General features: G+C 38.9%; 1 protein-coding gene across 1 annotated transcript; it reads right to left on the reverse strand.

The window, feature by feature from the left end:
* Window positions 1-513: 513 nt before the first annotated feature.
* Window positions 514-3,346, reverse strand: KLF2 (KLF transcription factor 2). Its single transcript, XM_075207397.1, has 3 exons — window positions 2,974-3,346; window positions 1,659-2,553; window positions 514-1,379 (listed from the first exon to the last, which is right to left on the reverse strand). The coding sequence occupies exons 1-3, from the start codon at window positions 3,043-3,045 to the stop codon at window positions 1,204-1,206; spliced, it is 1,143 nt and encodes a 380-aa protein (XP_075063498.1). The 5' UTR covers window positions 3,046-3,346; the 3' UTR covers window positions 514-1,203.
* Between the last annotated feature and the right edge of the window lie 24,536 nt (window positions 3,347-27,882).

Consider the following 27,882-nt stretch of genomic DNA (forward strand, 5'->3'; position numbering starts at 1 on the left):
CTATAGTCTATACATGGCTGGTATATGGACACAGTCTGTCATGTGAGAAGTTACGCATGTTAAATTGGTTTTCATTAGATCATTCAAATCACAAGTATAATTTATAAGATATGTAATCTAAACACTTTTCTCTAGGTGTAAGTGGGTGTGTATTCAAAGCATAATCGTACTTTGTCATAGATGATGTAAGGTGTACTGGGACAAAACGATATTACACATTTGTTACTTTTATTTTTTGCTTTTATTTAAGAAAAAAAAAAATGAAACATATTGCAAATCATTGAAAATGTGTTTCCTCAAAACAAAACAAAAACAGCAACATGCCATTCGTCGTCATATTTACACTATACAACGTTTTCATTGAAGAAACCTATGTACAAATTTATATAATTACACATAAATACAATATAAAAAAAGGTTATTTCCTTGCAAGACCTCAAGCCCTGCTCTTTTATAGTGTAATGTGACAAACACTGTCTATATAAAAATATATTCCAAAAGGAAAAAAAAAAATAAAGTTTGAAATTTATATATTTAATGAAACTTTATCGGATATTCAAAATGTTTATCCTGTCAAGATTACGGCAGTTTCATACAAACATTGTCCTGGAATACAATCAAGTTAAACAATGGAATGTTGAAAAATGCACTTTCCACTGCATTATACAATACAGGATATATTTCTAGTACTTATGGAAGACATAACCCAGACCATATACACTACAGTGATTAACAAGTAGCCCTATCACATACAGTAACTTTACATTCGGGATGGAATAACTGTAAATTAGTGATACGACCTGGGACACAAGTGCTGCATTACGTACTGTAGAACGAACAGAAGATTTGAAGTACATGGAATATTCTGTATTATATAATCTGACATGGTTGGGATTTCTTTGAAATCCCACATTTAACACGCAATGCCCCTTAATACTTTTTGCTGCTCTTAAAGCAAGCAAAGGGTTAACAATTTATATCTAGCAACACATTTCTAAATAATCCCATCCATGAGGCGCTCCAGTTAATGCAGAAGTTCAAGTTATTAGGTCCAGCCTTTGTCTTCTTTAAAAGAAGTCTTTCCTTGCAAGGTCCACTAGAGTTGCAGAAGGACATCTCAACCCCCCATGCAGTACCAGCTATAGTGAAACCCACATAGGTCCGTAATATGAAGCAGAGTTCATACGGCCAACAGGCCAAGTTTTACATATGCCTCTTCATGTGCAGCGCCAAGTGGTCTGATCGTGAGAATGCACGGTCACACAGGTGACACTGGAAAGGCCGATGACCAGTGTGTTTGCGGAAGTGGCGAGTAAGTTCATCAGATCTGGCAAATTTCCATCCACATCCTTCCCAGTTGCAATGATAGGGTTTTTCACCTAGGAAAAAGAGAATGCAGAAAGGTTAATTAGAGATGACCATCATCTGGTAACATATGGTTACTGAAAGTTTAGTAGTCAGGAAGCATCTGGATATACAGATTATAAATTATTGCCAATTAAATCAACCCAATGTGTTCAAAAAGGTGGCTGATGATGCATAAAAAAAACCCAAAACAGGACTCTTGTTAAAAAAGCAGTTTGCAATACAGAGTGCAGAAACACAGCTGTTGAAAAAATACTAGGGCACAAGTCAATATTGCCAAGACATGAACTTACCAGTATGTGTTCTTAGATGTGCCTTGAGATGAGAGCTCTTGGTATAAGTCTTCCCACAACCAGCATAGGAGCATGTGTGCGTAGCGGTTCTCTTTCTGGGCCATGATCGGCGCCCCCTCTTTGGTTTGGTATCCAGGATTTCAAGAGGAGAGCAAGGAGGAGTTATGACACCCCTGGTAGCAGACTGCTGCATAGGTAAATTGTCCTCAAACAAGCTGTACTGTGAAGCACTTTGATACTGGATGGAAGGTGGGTGGTGGAAGGCAGCTGTATTCTGGTAGCCATGGGCATATGGCAGTGTAGGGTGGCATATAAGCTGAGTTTGGCACTCATTTAACATCAGGTCATCTGGGCTCAGAGGCGGAGTGTCAATGCCACCCATCTGTGGAGAGTTTGCAAGTCTTGGTTGGTCATATGCCATCATGCAGGCAGCACTACCTTCCTGCTTAATTTTTGAACATGATTGAGGCACCAAGCCGATTATAGGTCCATAAGAGTCCATATCTGGCTCTGCTTTGATGGTATCTGGAAAGTCAAAGTTTGAGGATACAAAAAACCTCCCCTGAACATTGTTTGGGTGGCAGTAGTTGTCCATGTCAGATCTCATCAGTTCAGTCATGAGGCTTGATGAACTGTAAGGAGGAGGACTGCGGTCTGTGCTGTAGCCCCCAGGAGAAGAGGTTGTCTGGTAGTAAGTGCAAGATTCAGGAGGCAACATTGAATAATCTCCACATGTTTGGACATTCTTGTCTGCCCCCATTGATAATACAAATTCTAACACATTGTTTAAGTCTTCATCTTCTTTCTTGGAGCAGAATGGGTCTGTGCTGTGCATCAACTCAGGTACATTACAGCTGCTATGTGTAGACTTGGATTCATAAACACTCTTCCACTTCTGAAAAAGAAAGAAGCACATGAGTAAATGGCACATGCCCACGGAGTTGATAATGCAAAATGAAAACGTACAATACAAGTCTATAAACAGCAAGTAATTTTCAACAGTTTGAATGCTTTAACATTCTATTATGCATTAAAGAAACAAAACTTTACAAATACTGCTACGGATTAAAAGTTATTAAGTATTTAATGATCGTCTTTTACTAATAATGCATGACAAACGCTACGTGTTTATTCTGCACAAAACAGTCGGTTATATTGCTTTTATTTTGCACTTTGTCATTGCCGTAATAAAGAGGTTTTCTATTCTATTTTATACATATAACAAGTGTTCTGATCATGTCAGATCTAATCTACACTCCTGGAAGATCTCAGCCTCTCACACCTGCTCACTTGTCATGCAGGTTTAGGTACTCACCTCTTGGAAGCATTTCTCTCTTTGATTTGCAAAGGTAGAGAACGAAGGGAGGATGGTCTCGGCGAGAGCCATCTCAGTGTTCCTTAAACCCGGGTCAGATTGCCAGCAATAGCGGACAAATAGTAAAGAAAAAAAAAAGTTAAAGTAAGTCTTCCCTAAACCTCTCAGGAGAGAGGTCTGTCCGTGCACCAAGTTATGTGCAATATCGAAAAATAAGCTTTCCTTGCAGCTGAGAGGGGGCCTAGATTATAAATAAAGGCACGGGGGGCATGCACCAAACCAATTGCAAGGAGAGGAGGAAACACGTTCAGGATAAGGAGGCTGAACAGTCAGTGGAGCCTAAATTTAGCAGCACTATATAAACCCTTCAGTTCAGAACTGTCTGCAACTGGAGAAACAGCTCAGGGAGCCCTTTAAAGACGTAGCCACGCCCCCTTTTGACCGTCACCAAGCAACCAAAGGAAACACAGGCCAACACATTCAGCGTGACGTTATTGTGACGTAGGAGGGAGCCCCGGGCTCAGAAGCCCGCCTTTTTTTTTTGCTACGTGTTTGAAATAGCTCCGTGCATGTGAAAGACTATGTTAATAGCAACTGCAGATAAAGTTGCTTATAATAAACGTTTAAAAACTAAAATACATAGGAAAGATTGTAGTGACTAGGATAGACTGTGACAAATTATATACACAGACACACGGTTACTACACAGTATGCCATTGCTCTAATTGTAGTAAAGTCTTGCAGCAATGCATTGTACAGGCAAGGAAATCTGGAAAGGAAAAAAGTAAATTATTACTGCAATTCAGTGATGTAGTTATATAGGCAGCAATCAACAATTAACCAGCAGTTGGACCTGTGGTCAGGGCAGGACAAGTGTAGTGAACAAAAGCGAATAAAGCAGGCAAAGGTCAGGCCCAGGCCGGTCTCATAGTGGACTACCTTGGTCACTGTACTACCTGCATTTTTTGGTCATTTAAAATGGTCCTAATAGGTTGCTGAGCCAGGTCTTGCTGCCCAGGCAAAAATTTGCCAGCCAGCCCCTGGCAAAGGTGGGAGTGAGGAAGGGGTCATTGGAACCAACCGTTCTATTCCAATGTGCAAGCTGTCATTCAACCAGTGCTCGAAGTGGAGGTATATACAGTGGTATTCCGCCACTTCTTCTACTGCCTTCATTGTAAAACTATCAAATTCCATTCTCTTAAATTTTCCACACTTCAGCACTAGTAAAAGCAACATTTTTAATACCAGTGGGTAATTGGTCTAATGAGGTGAAAGCTAGTGTAAGGAAGGATGGAGAAATTTATAATATGTTTTAATCAATTGCTGGCAGTGTGTTCAAAATGGCAGAAATACTCTTTGGACCTCATTTAGAGTAGGACGCAAAGTCTGTTTAAGAAGTGTAGGAGTGGGAGTGTGCTGCAGCTTGGTAGGGTATTACGAGTGGCAAGCAACCCTAGTTGGGTCCCACTCTTAATACCCTATCGAGCTGCGAGCAGTTCCTGCAGCTAGCTAACGTGTGCACCACCTAATTCCTGCCGCACAGCTTTAGCCCTGTTTTGACGTGTGTTAGGTCTGTGCCTCACTGCGACTAGGATGTATTTACATGGTCATACCTTCACAATTCCACGTTCCTCCCATTCTCTGGTAGTGAGTCGCAAGTGTTAATTGAGTCCAAGATGCAGGTGGATTTGGTGCTTTCTGCAGATGCGTGATAGTGTTTTTTTGTTGGATGCGCCTAAAACGGACTTTGCGTCCGACTCTAAATGAGGTCCTTTATCTGGAAACCCTAAGTACCAAGCCTTCACAATAACAGGTCCCATACCTGTACATGGAAATTTTTTCAGCTTTAAAGCATCTTTAAGAAGTATTTTTTTTGCTATAATACAAATAAATAAAATGAAAACTCCTTGGATTTTCTATTAAAATGTTCTCAAAACCATGAAGGAGATTAAATAAATGATCAAGTAGAATAAGTTTACAGTAAATATATATTTTTCTTACATTGCATAAAAACAATTCTATGGACAATCCTTTGGAGGATTTGCAAAGAAAAACAAGTTTTGTGAGATTAGGCAGAGTTTTTTTTATTGCATGGAAACGCAAGGTTTGTTTTGCAAACTAAAGCAAGACTGTTCTAACCTAGAACAAGGACACATGAGGAGGGGTGAGTCTTGTAGCAATAATATAAAGAACTTCAGTGAAGTAAGTAATGTACAGGGAGTGGACAACATCTATGCTGTTTCACGAACATGGAGTTATTTTTGTTAGAAAAAAAAAAGTCGCCGCTGATAAAATATTGCACAGGCAATATGAATAATTTATATATTGGAATTAATGATTTTCATTGCAACAAATGTGATTACAAAAAATGTGTGATGAAATACGTGGGCATGGAATAAAGTCGTCCAGAAAGACAGACTTTTTTTCCTGAGCAGATTTGAAATGCGCTCCGAAGATCCATCTCCACTCTCCTCAATGTGACTATAAAGAAAAAGAAAGTAAAACAACCTTCTTCTGAAGTCACTACATCCCCAGTTTCAAGGAAGTTGTTACATTAGAAAAGTGCTAGTAAGCAGTTAAAAAAAATATCTGTCTGGTCAAACCATATGTGCAACATAAGACTCCGTATTAATAGTAAAAAATGCTCAGGTAACATTATACAAAAGTGCACTTGAGAATTTAAATACAGAACACTAAGCACTTTTATGAACACATCATCCACTCACTATTCAACTTCTTCACTGTTAGAACTGAATTTAATAGATAGTGTTTCAGGTGTTATTATGGTCTATTTTTTTACCTTTTTTTTTTGAAAGGTGGGATGAAGCATTTTTAATCTAGATGGACAGTAGATTCTTTTCCATAAACAATAGAAGACTTAGAAATCTGGATGCATTATGCACAAACAAACCCTCATCTAATACAATTACAAAATTCATCAGTTTTTTTGTTTACTTCCATTTTCCATTAATAAAAAAATATTCATAAATAGTTTCTCTAAGGTCGGTGTCAGGCATACATCTTAAACACCACATGCAGCAATTTTAACCTAAAATTGGTTTAATGTGACAGGGGAACAATATTTGACCCCTTCACTTTCTTGTTATGCTAAGAGCATCTCATCACTTTTAATTTTCATGGTCAGAATATAGCTGCATTCTAAACCGCTTTTCTAAAACTGCTGCTCTAGGTATAGGGAATTCATGGAACTCATGGAGCTAGGTATTTATAGTAGCAAACAAAAAGTGAGACCAGTTGAAGCTGAAAATGAAAAGTAACAGGTTTGTTTGAAGAGAAAATGGCCCTCATTTGTCTTTAAATTGTTGAAAGGTATGTTAATGTTGTCATCTGAGGATGCTGGAGTGCTTCATTATGCAATCCATTCTGCTGGTAGTCACAGGTCACAGCCAATCCCAGCCTGAAGCTCATGTAGTATAGAGAGAGACCTTCAAGTAGTATTACGGACTATAAAAATTAGACTCATAAGAAAAACACCTGCTGTGTAAACATAAACAGTATAATATGTATCTTAAACTAAGCTGATCAATACAAAAATATAATAAATAAATATATATATATATATATTATAAAATATAATAAATCAATCAGTACAAGATCAATTAAGATATACACAGCATCTCTAAAAAGGAAAGGAATGCAATAATGCACAATTAAATCTATAAATCTACTGGAGTAAGTGGTTCTCTTTAGAGGTTGTTACTTTTATATTGTATTTGCCATGAGTAAAACCAACAATTTAAATATAGTGGAGCAAAAATAACGCTAGAATCTCCGGTTCAATAGATTGATTCCGTTACTGTGAAACTGTTATACTACAATCTAAGGGGGGAATTCAATTAGCCCCAATGTTTTTAGGAAAAATGAGCAGATATTTCAGTATAAATATACATACAAAGTGTCTCTGGAATGCCCACGAGACACTTTGTGCTGAATTGAACTCCCCCCTAAATGTTGCAGAGGTATGGTAGAATAATTGCACTCAGATAACATTGTTCCTGCTTTCACCTCTCTATCTCGGCTTCTACTCACTATCTGCAGTGGTATTATCCAACTGGTTTAACTGCTCGCCTTGATATTATCCACAATATTATCTAGACATGCACAGGTGCTTATGATACTTAAACCATTTGTATATATATTACCAGTTTATTTCCCAAAGCCTTGGGTGTAGAATGACACTTTGTATTGGAATAAATCAAAGCAAAACAAGAGTTCACAAGCTGCTCAAACAGATGAGGGGGAATGTCTCCCTTTGTCAGTTAACTACTCCCTTGAAATGCAGTGTTTGATACTTCACTACCCTGGAATTAAATGACTCCGAAGGAAGATTTTCCCACTCAGCTGTTTTTTTTGCAGCTTGTGATATCTTCTTTCATTGATTTTTGAACCTACTGTATGGAGGTAGTTTACTTGCTAGCCTGCCCCACCAAAAAAGTTGGGAGTGGATATGGCAATACAGGAGTGCATCTTGACTTTTCACTTGGTATAAATCAGCCATCAGATATCAAGTTCTAATAATAATGCAATAATAGAAACTGCAGCACATTCAATAGATTATACTTTATTAACTAACCGCCATATTTTACAAGTGGTTTTGCTAACATTACGTTGAAGCGTCCTCTTAGGTGGGAAATTTTGTGCTGTATTACACTAGCAGAATGGAAGCAGAGTTTGACATCAAAGAAATTAACAGCATCCAGTGCAGGGATGGTATGGGTGGATTATCAAGACAGGTATTGAAATATTGAAATATTCAGTACCAGTCACGATAAGCCTCAACCCATCTAGATGCTGTTAGATACGTTGATGTTAATCCCTGCCTCCATTCATTAACAGTAATACACTGCTGCAATGTCCAGGTCAGAAGGTCCCACCTATGAATGAGCCTATACCAGTGGTTCCCAAACTTTCTCAGCTCGAGGCACCCTTAGGGTCACCATAATTTTTCCAAGGCACCCCTAAGCAAAAATAATTTTTAAGTAGTTGGGTCAAAATGACGTAAGATGTATTTAGACCCCTTCGCCATCTCACACCCTGTGTCCCCCTCTTCGCCATCTCACAACCTGTGTCCCCCTCTTCGCCATCTCACACCCTGTGTCCCCCTCTTTGCCATCACACACCCTATGTCCCCCTTTTCCCCATCTCACACTCTGTGTCCCTCTTCATCAGCTCACACTCTGACCCCCCTTCAGCATCTCTCTCTATCCCCCTCCTTCAGTGTCTCTCTATCCCCCTCCTTCAGTGTCTCTCTGTCCCCCATCAGCGTCTGTGTCCCCTTCAGTGTCTCTCTGTCCCCTTCAGTGTCTCTTTGCCCCCATCAGCGTCTCTGTGTCCCCTTCAGTGTCTCTCAGTGTCTCCCTTCAGTGTCTCTCAGTGTCCCCCTTCAACGTCTCTCAGTGTCCCCCTTCAGCGCCTCTCAGTGTCCCCCTTCAGCGCCTCTCAGTGTCCCCCTTCAGCGCCTCTCAGTGTCCCCCTTCAGCGCCTCTCAGTGTCCCCTTCAGCGTCTCTCAGTGTCCCCCTTCAGCGTCTCTCTGTCCCCTTCAGCGTCTCTCTGTCCCCTTCAGCCTCTCTCTGTCCTCTTCAGCCTCTCTGTCCCCTTCAGCCTCTCTCTGTCCCCCTTCAGCCTCTGTGTCCCCCTTCAGCCTCTCTGTGTCTCCCTTCAGTGCCTCTCTGTCCCCTTCAGCGTCTCTCTGTCCCCCTTCAGCGCCTCTGTGTCCCCCTTCAGTGCCTCCCTTCAGCCCCTGTCTGTGTCTCCCTTCAGCCCCTGTCTGTGTCTCCCTTCAGCCCCTGTCTGTGTCTCCCTTCAGCGTCTCTCAGTGCCCCCTTCACTTCCTTTACTTACCTTCTTCCCTGAAGTCTTCTCTGCTGCTGCTCCTCACTGAGGCTGGCAGACATGATGACGTCACGCCCGGCAGTCAGTGAGGAGGAGGATCCGGCGCTGGATGATGGGTAAGTTTTTGGGTTTTTTTGTTTTTTTTTTTTTTTTTCTTTTTTTTTCTAGGGCGATCATGGCACCCCTGTGACAGCGCCGCGGCACCCCAGGGAGCTGCGGCGCACAGTTTGGGAACCGCCGGCCTATACACTTGGGTGAGGTGGTGGCATTTCATAATATTTTCAACTAGACTTAGAAATGAAAGTCATTTCTGGTGATGCCAACACATAACAAAAACACAAAAATCCAGTCATTAGGGTGCAAAGTACTTCCAGTCAGAAGAGGATAAGGAGTGACTTGTATCCATTATTAGTAACCTGTGTTAGCAGACACAGGAATGAGAAAGACAAGTAACTACCTGATCAGAGGAGTGCTCTGAACCAACGTAGCTTCTCAATGCATTTCAAAAACTCTTTTGTTGGGGGGATTCGGACTAAAGAAAATAGAGTAAACAAAAAGCTTTTGGACAAAAGCCCCATACCTGCCTCCATTCTATTTGCAATGCATTACAGGATTATTATTTTGATACCATTACTCTGTTTCCCTATTGAAAATGGGGCGTATTTATGACTGTATATATGCTCACCGGAGAAATAATGACCTGTAACCCATAGCAACCAAGGGATAAGCTTTTCTCTGTAAAATGCTGTCAAAATAATGGCAACTAATTTCTAGTTGTTTGCTGTAAGCAAACAACTAGATATTAGTTGTTTGCTTAAGTGTTGTTTTGCTTAAGTCCATAAGTGTCTAGAACAACTAGCATTTGTTCTAGACACTTATGGCCTGATTCATATTCAGACACAGGTTGTGTTTTAAAATAAAGCACGGACAACACTGAAATTAAAGCAGATCTCAAAATGCGTTTCAGTTGTAATCTGGGTGTAAATACGCTCTGTCTAAATGTTACTTGCTTTACACGGACAGACAGAACAGTCTGCAACATACACATAAGCGTATGTGCAATATAAGTTCACATCAGAATACATACAAAAAAAATTCTGCTATAAAAAAATTAACTATTAACAGTATAATCATTAATATAAATATGGATTTTCAAATAATTTATTTTTTTTACTATTTTATGTTCATTACATAAATTATTATTATTATTATTATTAATATTTATTTATAAGGCGCTACAAGGCATCCGCAGCGCCGTACAGAGACAAACAAAATCACAATACAATGGGAGACAGCACAGTACAGTAAACACAGCAACTCAGTACGCTCAATGCACAGCTAGAGAGGGCGGGGAAGGGGGAGGGAGGATCCGAAAACGACGGGGCCCAAGAAGGGGGGCGCGGAAGACAGGGAGACCCCCAGGGGGGAGGAGGGAGCGAAAGTGGATGTGGGGTGGAGGACCTTTGAGGAGGAGGGCTAAGTAGCTGGAGAGCAGAGTTAGAAGTGGTGGAAACAGGAGGAGAGATGGCCCTGCTCAGAGGAGCGTACAATCTAAGGGGAGGGGTGGACAGACAGAGAGACGCAGGGGAGAGAGGGAGAGTAGGGGGACAGAGGCAGAAGATAAGGTAGGAAGTTAAGTGGGAGACAGAAAGGCTTTAAGAAAAAGGTGGGTTTTTAGGGCCCGTTTGAAGCTGGACAGATTAGGGGAAGTTCTGATGGAGGGAGGGAGCTGCAAATACAAAGTATTCTATAGTCTATCATCCTTGCATACACTTGTTATGTGCCAACTAGTGGCATGCATACATGTAGTTTTTAAAACAAAGACTATGCCAGTCACTCATCACTATCAGTTGGCACTTATACCTGCCCTTTAGCAGGTGCAAATGTTACGGCTGAAAACCAGCGTACTTACGAGAAACCCAGGACTTGAATCAGCCGCATCTGCATCGGAACGCCTTGTCACAGCCTTACTATATATTGCCACCCCTTCCCCCTCCCCCTGTTCCACCTGTAAAGTCGTAGGCTGTCATAAGTGTCATTTGCATTCAGACATAAATTGCATGCAATTGCGTTCATTGGTGTAAGGTTCATTCCGGAGCATGCGCAGAACTAATTCACACAAGATACACAATGCAAATAAATGTATGTCTGAACATGAATCTGGCCCTTACTGTGTTAAATACATTGTTAAAATATAAAAATATATTCAATCAATAGGTTTCCATGTGTGTCATGTATATTCATGTGTTGTGGTATTCCATCCCTCAAATGAAATCTGTCTCAGATTAATAGCATATGTCTTAACCATGACAGTTGTGTGGGTTATGATGGTGCGATACAGAAGTAAGCTATACTGTATTTTATACATTACCACATCTTTCTCTCATACTACTATACTGTGTTGTTATAGTGGATACTGCTCTAGGACATTTTTGTACCACTGTTCACTGCTCTATGTAGTCATGTAGATAATGAACAGAGGTCCATGGCAATTCTTTTATTGGGGCACAGATTATAAAGATTGTGTCACATAATCAGTTTTCATCTTAAACATCCTATAAAATATTGTGTCACATTACGGTCATCAGGAAAAATGCTTAAGATAAATGTGTTTCATAGAATTCTATATCATTTCTCCTGCACTTATCACATTGACAATTAAATTGCTGCTGTGTTGCATGTTCTTCTGGTGAAAGGCTGGAAGAAGCTCAAGACAACTATGTAAACCCAAAAGTAGAAGACCTAGCAAGCACATGGTACTATGCATTTATCATCCTGTGCCGATCTTCACTTACAGGTCAGCTGATGAGTCCATTTTTACTGTGTGGTCCATTTTCACATACCCATGTCTTTCCCGTAGAGTCTAAATATTCCTCTGCACTTCTCTTCTCCATGTCATTATTAGGCCCAATAGTCATTTTATGGAAAAAAGGCATACAAGTTAAATATGGGAATATAAATATGATCTTACAATTACCTTTTTTGTTTTACTAAAAACTAATTTGAACCGCTGGAACCGTCACTTACAAGGCTCTCTCCCAGTCTACTGCCCCCTATATCTCTAACCTCCCCACCATTCACACCACTGCCCGCTCCCTGCGCTCGGCCAATGACCGTCGCCTCTGCTCCACTCTGATCACCTCTTCCCACTCCAGGATCCAAGACTTCTCCCGTGCTGCCCCCTTCACTGAAACGACCTTCCTCTCTCCATCCGTCTTTCTCCCAATCTGTCCTCCTTCACAAGGGCACTTAAAACTTACCTGTTCCTAAAGGCCTACCAACCTTCCACCCAACCCCCTCATCTCCTCCGCCTGTTCTCCCCTTTCTCCTCCCAGCCCCCCTGTTCTCTCCCCACTTCAACTTGCTCCCTTTGTGCCTGAGTTCTGTCTACCCTCCCTTAGGATGTAAGCTCTTCCCTTTGTTCTCCATACCTTCTGCTCCATCTTTACTGCATTAACCTGCCTGGAGTCTCTGAAGTTTTGGTATTTTTTGTTAACTGTTTGAAATGTTTCACCTTGTCTACTGTTTGTGCTGTGTACGGCGCAGCGGAACTCTTGTGGCGCCTAGTAAATAAATGATAATAATAATAATTTTACAGCTGGTGAGTACAATTATTTTCTGGACCCAACTGAATCCCTGAGACAAGTCCCTCTTGCCAAATTGCTTTCCATTACTACTGGACTAAATTGGATGACAAAATCATCATGTCCGTGGCTAGTTTTATACTCACAGGTGGTTATTAGGATCATGTGTGGTGCATTGCACTGCTCTGCATTCAGTGGGAAGTGAATACAACATTCAACTTTAAAACAGTAATCTTCTGACCACTCTGAGGAAAGCATTATCAATAGTCAATGCACAGGCTTTAATCACCAAACCATGGATGCAGCTTGATGCATATTTGGTCGGTGTGAAATTTGTCAGTACCGTTGAGTGCTGGGAGGGCATCCAAATATCTTATTTTAAAGTCTGCTAATGCTGCTTTACCTTCTGGTGAATGCATCACTGGCAGTTTTGCCCATTAGTATGTACCCTTAGACAATTTCCGATAATGACAGTTGTACAAAGAATGTGTGTGCTGTTTCAGTCACCTTTGAGATAATCTCAGTCATATGTTTTACAACTGAAACACAAATTAGGTAACAGGTTCCTGCCACAAAAGGTTTATCTCAGCCAATTAAATACAAAAAAATAAAAAAACTTTTTATAGGCTCACATGCCTTTCAAACTGACAAGTTGTGGAATATCTTTTAAACATCTATGCAAATATTTCCAGTACAGAAAGATATATCACATAAATGAATACGTTGGCCACAGTTAAACCATTAATACTGAAAGTAAGCCGTTTGTGCAGAAACAAATAGACAGTTAACCATTTCCCTTACACTGTTTAAAATGTAACTGATTTTTCATTGTTAAGTTTCATTTACTTTCTCCAAAAACCCTTCATTTACAAAGTAGTTGGTTATATTAGCAACTAGTATCTGGGTGCAACAGCTTTCAAAATGGATACAAGAAGTTTACTTTTGTAATATATTATCATATCTTAAGATGTGCACATCAAAGTCAATTATAAATGCAGATTTAATCAGTTTTACATTGTTTATGCTCTCTAAATATTCCATTGGTGTTTGTTTACTACAGCAACTGACTGAAATAAATAAATCCAGCTCATTAAATGACAATTTGCATGACAACTAACTGCAGACAAGGCAATACTGGCATGTCTGGCAGACCTATTCAGTCTAGCAGTACCAAGCATTCTAATGCTAAGAATGTTTTTCTACATACATATATGGTTTGTTTATACTAGTTGTGTTCACACTTACTAAGTGGTCTAGCATTTATCTCTGGAATACAATGACTGCCTATAGCACATACTTGTATTTAAGTATTCATTTTAATGAGTTCTTTTTTTAAAGCTTGCATTAAAAACATTTATTGTGTTTTATGTTTTACCATCCCATTTAATGTACCTTTGACTTTTGTTTGAAACAAAATACCCACATTATCCGTTGCTTATTATCCAACAGTGAATTAATTAGAACTTCCAATACTTATGAGTTGAGTGGTATGCATCCGTGTCTAATTGAGTGTCACTTACATGAACCCAAGCTCACTGTACTTAGCCTTCTCTTGCCTGCACGGTCCCACCCACCCTTCCGCCTCTGCAGGTGTAAGGTGTCACAGGCCGCAGATACACAAATATCTTGCAGCTTAAAATATTTGATTTTGGCATCATCTCTGATTTAAGACACGATAAACTAGCTGTGTTCAGTGCTACTTTTATTGTTCTGTATGCATTTCTATGTATGTACTTTCATTGTGTATGCTACAAAAAATTGAGAATTATTGAATGGAACTTTTTGAACTACAATATATTTATATTATCATAATATCCTCTGTATTCTGATAATATCTTGTGCTTGTGTCTTTTTGGAAAGGCCCGTTAAAATGCAGTAGGATCTTTCTATTAATGGTAAAATACAGGAAAGGTTGGGACATTTCCATTCTTTCCTCCTCTTCTAGGCCACTTTGACCATCCATCTTGCGGGAGTAGTAAGGACGTACAGCATGGTAATGAGATTCTTTACCTTGCAGCGCTCTCTCCACTGTGCACCAAATCCCTCCATCACCTCCGAGGAGACAGAGGTTAGCTCTGCTCTACTTTTGAGCAGAGCTGTGAGATTTGTAACTAAATAGTACATATAGTGTCACTCTGCTCCAAACATGTTAGTACATAGAGTCATTCATTTTCACATAATTTGATTTTACATTTAGATATAAATTGACAGGCTGGGAGCCAAACATGACTATATCTATATCCACAACTTTATTTCTATTTTAAAAACACTTTGAGATCATAGCTGTTCAATTGTTCCTGTGTTCATACTAAGTAGACAATACATGTCCAGTTTATTTTTATCATTGTAATTTTCTTATCTTGTGCAGGTTCTATATTTTGCTCAGACAGTTTGAGGTCTTTGTATACTACATGACCAAACTCATATCCGGTTTCATGAGTAAGGCCTGGCTTCCTGCCAGCTCTTGCAGCTATTGGAAAGGTGGAAAATGATGCCAAGTCTCTTTTAGCATGAAAGTGAACAAACCCACATTTTGCTGCACCCCTATTTTGAAAAATACCACCAACTATCTAATAAGACTATTTTATAAATGCACTCTGTCACTGACCATTGAAAAAAGCAAATAACTACATTATATTACTGTATCAGCATTGTATTATCAACATAAAAAATATATAAAACAAACATACAAGTAAAAGTTTTGCAGTAATGTAAAAACAATCCCTGATACTTTCATTGAATACTTGGTCTTTCACTAAATACTTTTGTGTAACATTCAACAACAAAAAGTCAGCTCATGAGAGCAGCCTGAGGGCAAATTAGTTTCAAAACGTCTTTCTTTTTAGCTGACATCAGAGACAGCTTGAACAATGCTTGGACAACATGACTAAGTTTGGAGTCACCCATCCTTTACATCTGCCATGGGGATAGCAAAATCATGAAGTAACTCCTGTACAGTTGGGACACATTGAATTCTCACCTACCTACATCATCCAGGAAAGGTTCACAGCATTATTGAAAGTTTTATTTTTACAAAATACCGTGGTAGGCTATCATTCTAACGGCCTTAAGCATGGATGAGGAATTGCTTGGCTATGCCACATATGTTAGTCTACAGGTCGCTTCTGACATTTAATTTTAGAAATATGGTTGGCCTAGTGATTGTATTCAATGGAAAATGTTCATCTAAAATGATTGCATTGAAGTTAATTGAAATGAGTATTGTAATTGAGTGATTAATGCCCATCTGTACTAGAGTTGTTCTACTGTACATTGTGCATGTACTGATAATACCTTTCTATTTTTTAGGTCAAAATTCTAATGTGTTTGAAGCAGTCACTTTTTCTATGACACCCAAGCTGATTAAAAATGATGTATCAGGACGTGCGTCTCTCAGTTATGTATTAATGTGACTGCACATAAATGTAGTTGTTCATTAGAAAACAAAAATAGACACAATGTGTATGTAGCTATCTTTGGAAGTATTGTAACCAAAGTTAAATGTCTTTGGCCTTTAGATTGTATTCTGTTTGTAATTACAACCTAAGCCTAGAATAGTGTCACATTTTGTCAAACTTGATCAATGTCATGTTAATCTGTCCTTTCCATTTATCCATTAAAAGCACTGAAAAGTACCAAAACAAAATTGGAAATGTGAACCTAAAAGTGTGTGGCACCACAATCTTTCTGCGTTAGTTTGATAGGAACTTCAGATTAATAGTGCATGCTCATGTGGGACCCTGCTTCTTCCACTATTTATATCTGTCAGTGACTTTTTGCTTGCCTGCATTCCTTCACTCTTATGCCCCCTGGCTCTTATGATTTATTTTATCTATCAGTAAGGCTAAGGTGAGCAGTATGTTAGGAGGAAAAAGGAAAATGTTATTCAATTGAAAGGGATTATACTAAAGGTTTGGACAATTGTGATGTTTAGTTTACAATACTAGATTTTTCTGCATCTCAGTTTGTGGAGGCTGCTCCCGAGTGTGGGAAGGAGACTTGGGCCTTGATGTCCTTATGGTGGTAATTTAACTACACATTCTGTAATGATAACCATCATTTTTGTACACTTTTTTATTGGTTTTTTTTCCATTTACAAAAGATGCAGCATACTTTCCATTTTGTAGTAAATATACAGGATCCACAGTGGCTGGGACATTTAGCTAAACATCTATATTATAATTAAGTTTAGCTTATCAAGACATGACCTAATGATCCAACACAGTGTAGTAACAAAGAGCCACATATATAAAGTTAATAATACCATTCTTAAAATATGATCTACGTCCATTAATTGAGAATACATGCAAGTATCCTTGTTTGAACACATAGGAGGGAAAAAACTAGGAACCAAGCCATAAAAAGGAAGGGAAAAAGACAAAAAAATAATAATTACCAAAGCTAAGTCCTCACTCTAAAAGATTCAATTTGTGCTTTGAAACATTTGTAAAATACTGGTTCTCTGGAAAAGCTCGTACCATTCCCACTTAGCATAAAACTTTACTACTTATTTTTCAATATTTTTAAGTGTTGACTTTTTATCAAAATAAATATTCTGGAGAATATCTGACTAGGCCTTTTAAATCAGGAGGCTGCGGATCCATTTATGAAGAAAACATTTTTTTGCCAATGTAAGAATAACAGTCAACGCTGGTTTAATATTTTGTTAAGAAAATGCAGGTTTCCAATGATCAAAAGTTACAAAAAAAAGCAGTTGGGTCCTTTGTTAATTTAACTTTAAGGGAGAAATTAAATTGGCCGCGTTACTGTAAAAAGTAACGCGTCCTGCGCACTATTACTGATTTTACGGTAATAACGAGCGTAATTACCGTTAATATGATCATTTCAACACCGGCTTTTTGCTCACGGTTCCCTGAGCTGCAAGCAGAAAGCCGGGTTCAATTTACTGTATTAACGGTAATACACTTACCACGGTGGTATTCTGGGGGGAATTGAATTCCCCCCTAAATGTTTCATTTATAAAATGCTAAATTTTATCCCAAAATTTTTCACAGTTCAAGAAACTATGAATAAAATCAGCCTCCATTGCTGTACACTTTACAAATATTCTTGTTTCATCTATAACCATATGTTTCTGCTGCCGCTAAGAAAAAAATAAGCTCTGTTAAGAGCTTATGTACCTTTTGCAACGAAGAGACACCAACATTTCTATTGTTTTCTCATAATGAAAATATAAAGTCTGAGGCCCTTACGTGGACGTATGTCTGTTTTATTTGTTAAAATATGCATGTCCGTATTGTGGATGTGTAACTAAAAATACATATGCATACACTGTATAAAGATTTGGTTGCATCTTACCCTTGTGTCTCCTTCCGACTGTAGAGGCGGAACAGGGGATGGAAGGGATAGACTTGCATAGGCTGAGTACAGTAAGAGCACGTTCATGTAGTTGCGTCTGAGGTAGACCTCTATGCAGGCACATATACACCTGTCGGGATACGTATCTGTTGTGGTGCTGGAGGTCAAGTGCAATGAGACGCATTGATGGTGATGATGATTGGCAGCACTAACTAGACGCCTCTGATTGGATGTTTGCAGGTTCACCTCTCCATCTGACAGTACTTAATCCTTTAGTGTGAATGTTATATTATATGATAGCCATTGCTGTCTATTTATATTACTTAATTGATATTTCCATTTGGACTGTCGCATGAAAGGATTTTCAAAGGGGAAAATAACAGATGCTTGTACTTTCACTTAATTAAATTGAATTTGTTCGGATTTGTGTTTCTAGTTATATTTTACATGGGAAATGTACCTTTCACATTTATTCATAATGCTGACACCATTCTCTATTGTGTATATGACTCTTCATTACATTATTATATTGTTTAGAAATAGGGTAATTCAACTTGCACATTTACTACTAACACTTTCAAGCCACATGTCACGATAAGCCTTAAAACAAAAAACATTGTTTCCAAATCTGTCTACTGGAAAGTTTTTCTAAGAAAAAAATAAAGGAGAACAAAACATGAAATGAGTTGGTGAGGGAGAGAGGGGGGAAAGGAAGTCAATTTCCTACCAATATTTTATGTATTTTTTAACTTAAGTTCTTAAGTGTTCTTCGGATTGTCTACCATCTTGATTTTGGATAAGATGTGTAAGATGAAAATCTCTCAAACTTACCCACCCAATTCTGCAACCACTAAGATGTAGTTCAAGAGCTGAAACTCTTATGAAGTCTTCAGTGATAATGATGGTAGATTGTGTCTTGCATTGGGTGATTTGCCTTTTGATAAATCGATCCCTATCAATCATCTTAAACATTGAAAGTTTGGACTAAAAAAGGACAGTAGTTCTTTACAAGGCTAACTTGAAAATGGCTTTCAGTTTTGTTTTGTTTTTTTCAATTATATCAACAAAGAAGATGTTTTTGGTGTGATCTTGTATTGGTTTATAGCTATACTTGCTCAGAATGCAAATCTTACACATTTCTATGCTGGCTGCTAATGCTCTCTCTAAAACCAGTTTCCACTTTAAGTATCAAGCTATGCTCTCTGACACGCTTGGTGCATAACTGAAAGTCTGAATGTAATGTTTAATTGATGTAATCATGGTCTCCAGTCTGAGCCAAATTGCAAAACTTCCTTCTGAAAACAAAGTGTATGTTGAAGAGGACTAACTTGCATCATTTACACAGTTTGGAAATTGACAGTTTTTATTACATAGTGCAAATAGCTGTAGGTGAGTAAATGGAAAGAAAATCATATATTCCATTTCGAAATGAAAGAATAATTTCCAGTGCTAATTTGGGAATAAAGTATTAATGATCCCATACCGGGGTAACTCTTGGAAAAATACAGTTACATTGCTGTTTATTAGCTATAAACATGTGAGGCATTTTGCTACATGCCTGAGCCACCTGCCCGCCCATAGAGATGCCCATACTGTGAAACACAATTAGGCCACTTTATTCTTAATTGGCTGGAAAAAGACCACTGATCCTGATCAACATCTGATCATGACCATCTTCCCTCCTGTCTCCATACCTGTTCTTCCGCTCCTTCTCTACTGTATCTGCCTGCCTGGAGTTTCTGAAGTATTGGTACTTTGTGTTTATTGTTCTGTACTGTCTTACCCTGTATAGTCTACTGTTTGTACCATGTACGGCACTGCGGAAACCTTGTGGCGCCTTACAAATAAACGAGAATAATAATAATAATAATAATGACTCTTTAGATGTCAGTAGAGAAGGGAAATTACTGTATCTCATCTGATTGTGTGTGGAGTCACTGTACAACTTTTGATCATACTAGGCCCAAGTTGTGCCCTACTGTACAGAAACACTGAATGTCCGATTCTGATTTGGCCTTATATATGCTGTTCAAATTAGACAAAGATCAAGCTGCTCAGCTCCAATGATTCCTCTAATCTGAGCAATGTGGAAATGACAGAGTAAAGAGGTCAATCAAATGAGTACTCCACCCTATGTATTTTCACAGTCTGCTTGAATTTTCCTAGGTTGCAATTTTTAACATTATTTCTGAAATCACTCAGTTTAGAGGGAACCATTTTTTATTAAAGTTTTAGATAAGTGATTACATCAACAAAACTAATTTGAAGACTAAATTAAGTTATTTTCTAGCATGGTGCAGTGATGTATAGCAACCAATCAAGCATTTTTCCTCATTAGTCTAATTTGTCCTAGCCCAGTCCAATTAATTGAAATTATTTATCTAAGATTACCACAAATCTTAGATTGTGGTAAAAATTGTATTATCAGACCATTTGCTTTAGCTTCAGCGAATAAATTAAGAAAATGGTTCTAAAATATTTTTTGGGTAATATGGGGGGGGGGGGGGTTGAAATTTCTTTTTTAAAAAAATATATAAAATTATTGTTAAAATATAACATCTTAAAAGACAATTTTGTTAAAAAACTTAATTTTAAAAATACAGTTTTGTTTCAAATTCTGAATTGTATTTAAGCTAATTCTTCTTCTGTGAAACTTTGATTTAGCAAATCCCTTTTCCACAATGTTTTGATAATCTCCAATGGTTTTTAGTCAAATCTTGCTTTCAAACCCATATACATGATATCTTTATTAATTAGGATCTCAAGATTTTTGTTAAAAATGTATGACATATGGGGGTAAATGTATCAATCTGCGGGTTCTTCAACACCCGCGTGTTCAGCCTCTTCCGCGATTACATTTCAAGCGGCGCTGCATTGTAAAGGGAAGTTAACCCTTTACAATGCAGCACCGCTTGAAATTTAATCGCGGAAGAGGCTGAACACGCGGGTGTTGAAGAACCCGCAGATTGATACATTTACCCCATGGTATGATGTAATTGCTACAATAAAAATAGAGTGCATAAATCCAGTTTATGTTTACAGTTGTACATAGTTGGTGTTGTCACCACTTGTTAATTATATCTTTTTTACTTTTGTATTTTCATAATAAACAGTGTAATTGATGTAATGCTTGTTGTCACAAGTGAGGTCTATAAACAAACTCTAAAACAACTATACTAAGGGCACTGTTGAACAAAACAGGCAAGCAAGTTGACATTGTTGGAGTTGGCCTTCAGCATGAATTAACATTTTCCAATTAAATGGGAAATATCTATGTCATCTTCTTCCATAACAAACACATGCATATGTTTTTTGGATCATTCATTTTTGGAACAATAAGATATAACAGATGGATAAAGAAAATACAATGCAGGAGTGACACTGGCGCAAGTAATAATGTATAGTTTCAGAGCTTTTATGTGATACTATGCAGCACAATATTTCTCAGAATCTGCAGATGCTAGGTGTCAGATTAACCTTTAACTTTGTAGCTTTGTGCCCGAAAAACATTGTTGCATTTTCACTATGTGCTGGTTAAATGACAATAACTTTTTTGTAGTTGAGATTTTATACTGTATGATACATGGCAGGTAATGATAGCATATATACCACTGCACCATGTAATCTAAATCCCGATAATCTATGTGGCTGATTACTCAATATACAGCCATATCAAGTTAGGGGTGGTGCTCCCTGACCATGTATACTAGTACAGTACCAAGGACAACAGAAAAGAGAAACATGGAAATCAGGGGCACTCTATGAGTACTGGACCAGATGATCTCTTAGATTGCGTGCTCTTCTCCAAGTTATTGAAACTTTCTTGTCTAATTCCTGTTTAAGATCATTATCCAATAATAGGACATGCCAGTGTTTCTGAAAAATATCTTTAGTATCTTGCAATTCATAATAAAACGTACCAATTAATACTTTATCCTCTTGTGAAGATTTATGTGGAGGAAAAATCAAGGAATCTCTATTTTATTCACAGCATGTTCGGCTTTTTTTTAAAGATTTGTTGCTGTAAACTCTTTGTTTGAACCTATTGTGTAGTTCCTCTGATCTCTTCCTGTAGACATTAATATCTGAACAATTGCATTTTGTCCTGAGAAGTTAACCTTTGGGAATCCTTTTTATGACAGGTGGAAAATGAGTGTTTGTCTAGTGTAGAATCATTTGTCGCTGTTGGTCTATTAAATACATCAGTAGTCAATTTTCCATCTGTATCAATTTGAATTTAGAGATCCAAAAAATGTATCTTTTCTCAATGAATTTCAGAAGTTAGTCGCAAATTCAAGACGTTATTATTTAATTGTTCAGTGAATTTGTGAAAGAGAGTCTCTTCCCCTCTCCATAGTATTAGAATATCATCTATCTATCTAAGCCATAAAATAATATGGCTTGTGTACATTTCATATTTCTCTTAAAAAACAGTTTCCTTCTCCTACCAAATAAATAGTCTTATATTTTAGGGTTATAAATGAGACAAAAATTAGACAAAAATAAATACATATTTCCATGATTATACTCATCATTACTTTCAAGTAATTAGTTTTTCCACAGAAATATATTTGTAAAATGTCTACCATATATTTCTTTATTTTAAACAGTCAATCAAGAATATACAGGAAACAGAATCACAAAGCATGCATTGATCAGCAAGAAATAAAAAATAAAATAAATAACAACAAAAGGAAAAGATGGCACAACGAGTTTGTCAGATAGTATCCAAAATGTAACGTTGGACGATAGATGACTAATTTTTAGGGTTTAACAGACAGACTTTATTGAAAGTAGACTTGAATTTAGCAGTGTAGGGGTGAGGGACAGGTGTGTGTGTGTGCGGGGGGTGGGGGTCACTGAGATGGGTAGAGCACAGACTCAGAGGACATACAGAATATTGAACCTAGAGGAGTGGGGAGTGTATGTGAAGGGGGCAGCATTTGCCTCACCTGGTTTGACGTGGGGAAAGAAATGGATTGAGAAGGGGATTCACGCTTCACGAACAAGCCATGGGGACCAGCCTTGGTTAAAAACATGGCCCCTGTCATGGATGTAATAAGTAATCTTCTTGATAGCAAGGGCATGCCAAATCTGCTTTTTTTAGGGCCGATAAAAAAAAAGGGGGGGGGGGGGTGTTCTTTCAGTTGAGAGCTATGAGGGACTTGGCGGTCATCAGAATGTGAGCAGTGAATTTCTTGGAAAATTTGTCAAGGTCCTGGGAAGGTTAACACTGTAGGAATACTCAAGGGTCTCTTGGAACGGGAGCCTCGAATAGAGAACTTAACAAGCCATGGACCTTGTCCCAGAAGGGGATGATGATTGGGCAAGGCCACCAGAATTAGAGCATGGTTCCCCAGTAGCCACAGCCATGCCAATAATTGGGTGAGAAGGATGTAAATATTCTATGGAGTCCAGTGGGAGTATAGTACCAACAGTAATACATTTTGTAAGAAGGCAACAATTTGGGAAAGATGAGAAGCCAAGTAATATAAATTTACATCTGGGAGACCTCTGTCACCTCCGATGATAGAACGTTTTAGAATATTGGCCGAGCTCTGTGGATGCCTGTGATTCCTGATGAAACGGGTGAGGGCTTTTTGAATATTGGCAAGGAGTGAAGCAGGGACAGTCACTGGTAATGTTTGGACTAGATATAACCATTTGGGAATGATATTCATTTTGACCTCTATGATCTTATTTAACCAGGAGAGGATAAGGCATTTCCAGGAGCCTAGGTCGGATTGTATACTGGAGAAGAGGGGTGGAAAGTTTTTGCGAAAGAGCTGGGCATAGCGAGAAGTGAGAAAGACTCCCAGGTATTTGATTTTCCTGCTCTGCCATCTGAAGCTAAAGTTAGTCCAGATAAGATCAGCATCCCGAGGGGAGACATGGAGCAGCATTACCTCCAATTTAGTATAATTTATCTTGTATCCTGAGACAACACTGTAGACCTGGAGTGTGTCGTAGAGGTTGGGGAGGGGGATCATTGTTGGGTTAATGAAAGGAGAATGTAATCCGCAAAGAGCAAAATCTTGGAGTGGGTGCTCCCCACCCTGCACGCCCTGAATGCTGGGTTTGGTTCTAATCTGAGAGGCCAGAGGTTCAATTAGTAGGGCAAATATCAAGGGTGATAAGGGACAGCCTTGCCTTGTACCATTTGGATGGTGAGTTGGTTATAACCATGAATCAGGAACTTGGCAGTAGGAGTGGTGTATAATGCCAGAACGCCAATGAGGAAGTCACCAGTGAAGCTGAAGGCCTCAAGGGCGGCCGTCATTAAAGCCCAGGAGATCTTGTCAAATGCTTTTTCAGTATCTAGAGAGAACATAATGGTGGAGATCTCCTGGAGTTGGCAATATGGATGATGCTGATGGCTCATCTACTGTTGTCCCTCGCCTGGCATATTCCATTCTATATGCATAATACTTGCCAACTCTGTATAGTTGGACTCCGGACGATCCAGGAGAGTGTGTGTGGTGGGAGGTCAGAAGGGGGTGGGGCATGCGGAATCACGTTATTTTGGCCCCTCACCAGCAACAAAAGCATTATTTTTTGTGGGGGCCATGGCCAAAATGACCCAAATCACTGCAAATCTCATCATTGAGGCTCCCATTGGGCAAGATTTGGGAGAATTACCTGCTCTCCCAGGAGTCCGGGAGACCTACCCAGAATTCTGAAGTCTCCCGGAATTGAGCAACTATGATATACATGCCAGATTCTGCTAGTGACTGTTGCATAGTCGAGGCTTGAGGTTGCTTTTAGTCTGTGACTTGATTCATTAAGGCACACAAAAAGAACGTATTATGTGTTTTTTGAAAAACGCATATAATTCGGGCATACACACTTTGATAACTACAAGCGGATCTGAAGAACTGTCTCTTGTTTAATCTGGATGTAGGTACATTCTGCATATACAGCTTGCTGTACTGATACAGACTCAACACAATGCAGGATAAGAACGATACACATGTATAGTCCCAGCAGAATGGAAAAAAATTCAATTATCACTTGTTAATAATATAGCATTTTTTCCCATCCATGAAATACATTTACCAGAATGTTATTAATGTCAACAGTACAGTACATAAAATGCATTTTTACAGTGGCTCTTGATTGCAAACACATGTCCTACCATGCATATGTGGCCATCATCACTATCACTCGGCACCTACACCTGCCCTAAAGCTGGTGCAAATGGTATGACTGAAAAACACATTCCTTATAGATGGGCAAAACTTAAATCAGATGCTGCTGTGTGCGATCAACCTTAGCACGCCTCTACTGTCCAATGACTAATGCACAAAGGCCCCTTCCATTTATGTAAATAATGTAAAAAAAATATGAAGGGGAGCCCACTCTTTCAAATAAGGTGCATCCTTAGTAGTTATTCTCTGGTGATTACCAGACAATGATACCCAGCACTTTCTGTAGTGTAGGGTATCATTTTCTTGTGATCACCAGAGAATAACTACTAAGAAGGGGGTTATAATGAAAGTTGTAAATTGTGTGGTTACCAAACATACAAATTACTGGTAATGATGTTGGAATGTGACCAGCTCAATAAGTAATAAAATAGTCTCAGCGGCGAAGGGGTTAAAACCCATGCTTGTCCACCATAAATGTGGTGGTGGGCGATTGTAAATTAAGTAAATTTAATTTTCCAGCAATCTTGTTTTCTAAAAGGTATAGTACACTTGCACTTTCTGCACCCGCACACAATCGTTCCAAGAGCTCTGCTTTTTATGCTCCTGATACCTACACATAGCAGACATATTCAGCCAGATTCCTATCACACAAAGTTTATTTTACACAGGGCTTAAGAGTTGTGTCACAAACATTCCCTGTTTTTAATGCAGAATGTATTCTAAAGTAGCTCTATAGTCTGAACGTGTCATAGTATTTAATATGTTGCCAAATGTGAGTGCAGCTGGTTACTTTCTTCTCGTTTGTAATATGTGAACACACCCTCACTCTTACTGGAGCCCCCCCCAACACACACACACTCCTCTGTCACAAATCAGCTGTATTCTTCAGTCTATTAATAGGAATGCCTAGGCCAACATGTGGAGGTTCCTCTTAAAAAGCAGAAGTCATGGCTAAACTACTTTTCAAGAAAGCAGACCCCACTTCGGTCATTGCATTAACCACTACTCCCAAAGTCAGAATTTCCAGAACATTTTATTCCAATTAGAAAAGTTGCAAAAGTACTAAAAGGTATATCTCTGTCTCAATTTCAGCGGGACAGTCCCAATCTTAGATTAACCAAATACACTTGTATTTTTTTATTTTTTTTATTAAGGGTGGTTGGTTCTTGTTGGAATGTATAGCATAATGGAGTTTAGTATTCCTAAACGACACTCTGGCAGATAGACCTAAAGGCCTTTGATTCTAGTTAAAGAAAAGTTAATGATGGACTTGCTACTCTAGTGATTTTGATCAGTGATATGATAACCTAAGAGACTACACATTGGCACTGTAGCTCTGTAGATGCTGGTGGATTCAGTGTTTTGGCAGCCACTACAGTGAAACTTCAAAGGAGACATTTAATGATTCAACATTCAACAAACTGTCCATTTGATCTATCAGTGGCTATACATGCTATATATGTTATGATTTTTGACAGCCAAATAGACTGTTTTATACTTACATGGTGCAAATAGCAGTTTGTATTGGTCAAAAAGAACACTATTCTGATGAAGAACCATCATATGTACATGGTGATAGATAGCAGATACAGCTAGACAATGATGGTAGACTGTCGGATCTGAACTTTGACCCAAGAGGTGAACAGTCAGATTTTTTAGATTTGATGATACACGTGTAGGGCAAGTCTTTTCTCAAACCTGTCTCTGCCACACCACAGCGAGCTCAATTTATGGACTCAAAAATCCCCAGAGCAGCAAGTCTGTTCTCAAACCTATCTCTGTCATACTGCAGTGAGGTAAATTCTTGCCAGCCCACCCAATTATGTTAGCAGATGTATCTTGTATTTGCTTTCTCATTAACTCAGAGACTAGTAGTTAATATAGCAACTTAATTTTGGCAGAGCCAGCTACAGTATGATCATTTTAACTTTGAATCCTTGTACTTCAATCCCCTAATTCAAGCAAGCATTTTTATAAATAAATCAAACTTGTAAGCAGGGCCGGTGCTAGCCTCCATGGCGCCCTAGGCATTTTTCCAAAATCGGCGCCCCAGCCCACCCCCCCCGCAACAATCGGCGCCCTCCTCCCCCCTCACCCCGTCTTTCCTTACCTCACCACCGCCGCCTCTCTGCTCCGTCTCCTCCCCTCCACTCACTGACACTAGTGAGTGGAGGGGAGGAGACGGAGCAGAGAGGCGGCGGGGGTGAGCAATAGCCTCTTCCCCCCTCCCCCGTGCATCTGAATGCTGTGCGGCGGCCGTGACAGGTATGGTCAGCGGTCGCCGCACAGTTTTAAAGTAATTTTCATTCTGGAGGGCGCCCTCCAGAGCCCGGCGCCCTAGGCAAGTGCCTAACCTTGCCTAATGGGAGCGCCGGGCCTGCTTGTAAGCCTTAGTCCCATCATGTGTGTCATGTAGCCCTTTCTACTAACTGAGCCTAATAGAGCTCTAATATAGATGTATTTATCCCTCTACAACTGAGCTAGATTAGTTCAATAATATATACCTCCATTTTGTTTTGTGGTCTCTTTACATTTTGAGTATACATGATTAGGTTCATTTGAGTCTGTGGTCTCACATAATACAGGACATTGTTGAAAATCACTAGTGTCAGAAACACATTCTTTGGCTAAATCTTCTACTGTGGTAAATATTTTGATAAAAAACAGACCAAGTTCATATTTCAGATTCCTCAAATACCACTCCTGGAAGGTATATTCAACTTGTGGCCAAAAAATACCTATGACTAACATATTCTCTGACAGAACTGCCTGAAACCCAATGGTACAGCAAAGCGAGCCCGACCATTTTATTGGTAATTAGTAGGAGAGACAAGTGCAGTATTTCACGGTACAGAATCTAGAAATCGACTACAATGATCAGTTTTTATCTACTGCATATGTCTAAATAGGCAGGTATTACACTGTGTTAACATGCACACTTACATAGTAATTTGCTAGGTTGATGCCAATTTTAATTATTTTTATTAATTACACATAATATTGA

This window comes from Mixophyes fleayi, chromosome 1 (genome assembly GCF_038048845.1).
Source record: "Mixophyes fleayi isolate aMixFle1 chromosome 1, aMixFle1.hap1, whole genome shotgun sequence".
Classification (NCBI taxonomy): domain Eukaryota; kingdom Metazoa; phylum Chordata; class Amphibia; order Anura; family Limnodynastidae; genus Mixophyes; species Mixophyes fleayi.

Bases quoted from the DNA above. Each gene is read 5' to 3' on its own strand.
- KLF2 (XM_075207397.1), bottom strand. From the start codon at position 3,045: ATGGCTCTCGCCGAGACCATCCTCCCTTCGTTCTCTACCTTTGCAAAT. The intron at 2,554-2,973 runs GTGAGTACCTAA...TTTCTTTTTCAG, and splicing joins GAGAGAAATGCTTCCAAGAG to AAGTGGAAGAGTGTTTATGA. The intron at 1,380-1,658 runs GTAAGTTCATGT...TCTTTTTCCTAG, and splicing joins ACATCTAAGAACACATACTG to GTGAAAAACCCTATCATTGC.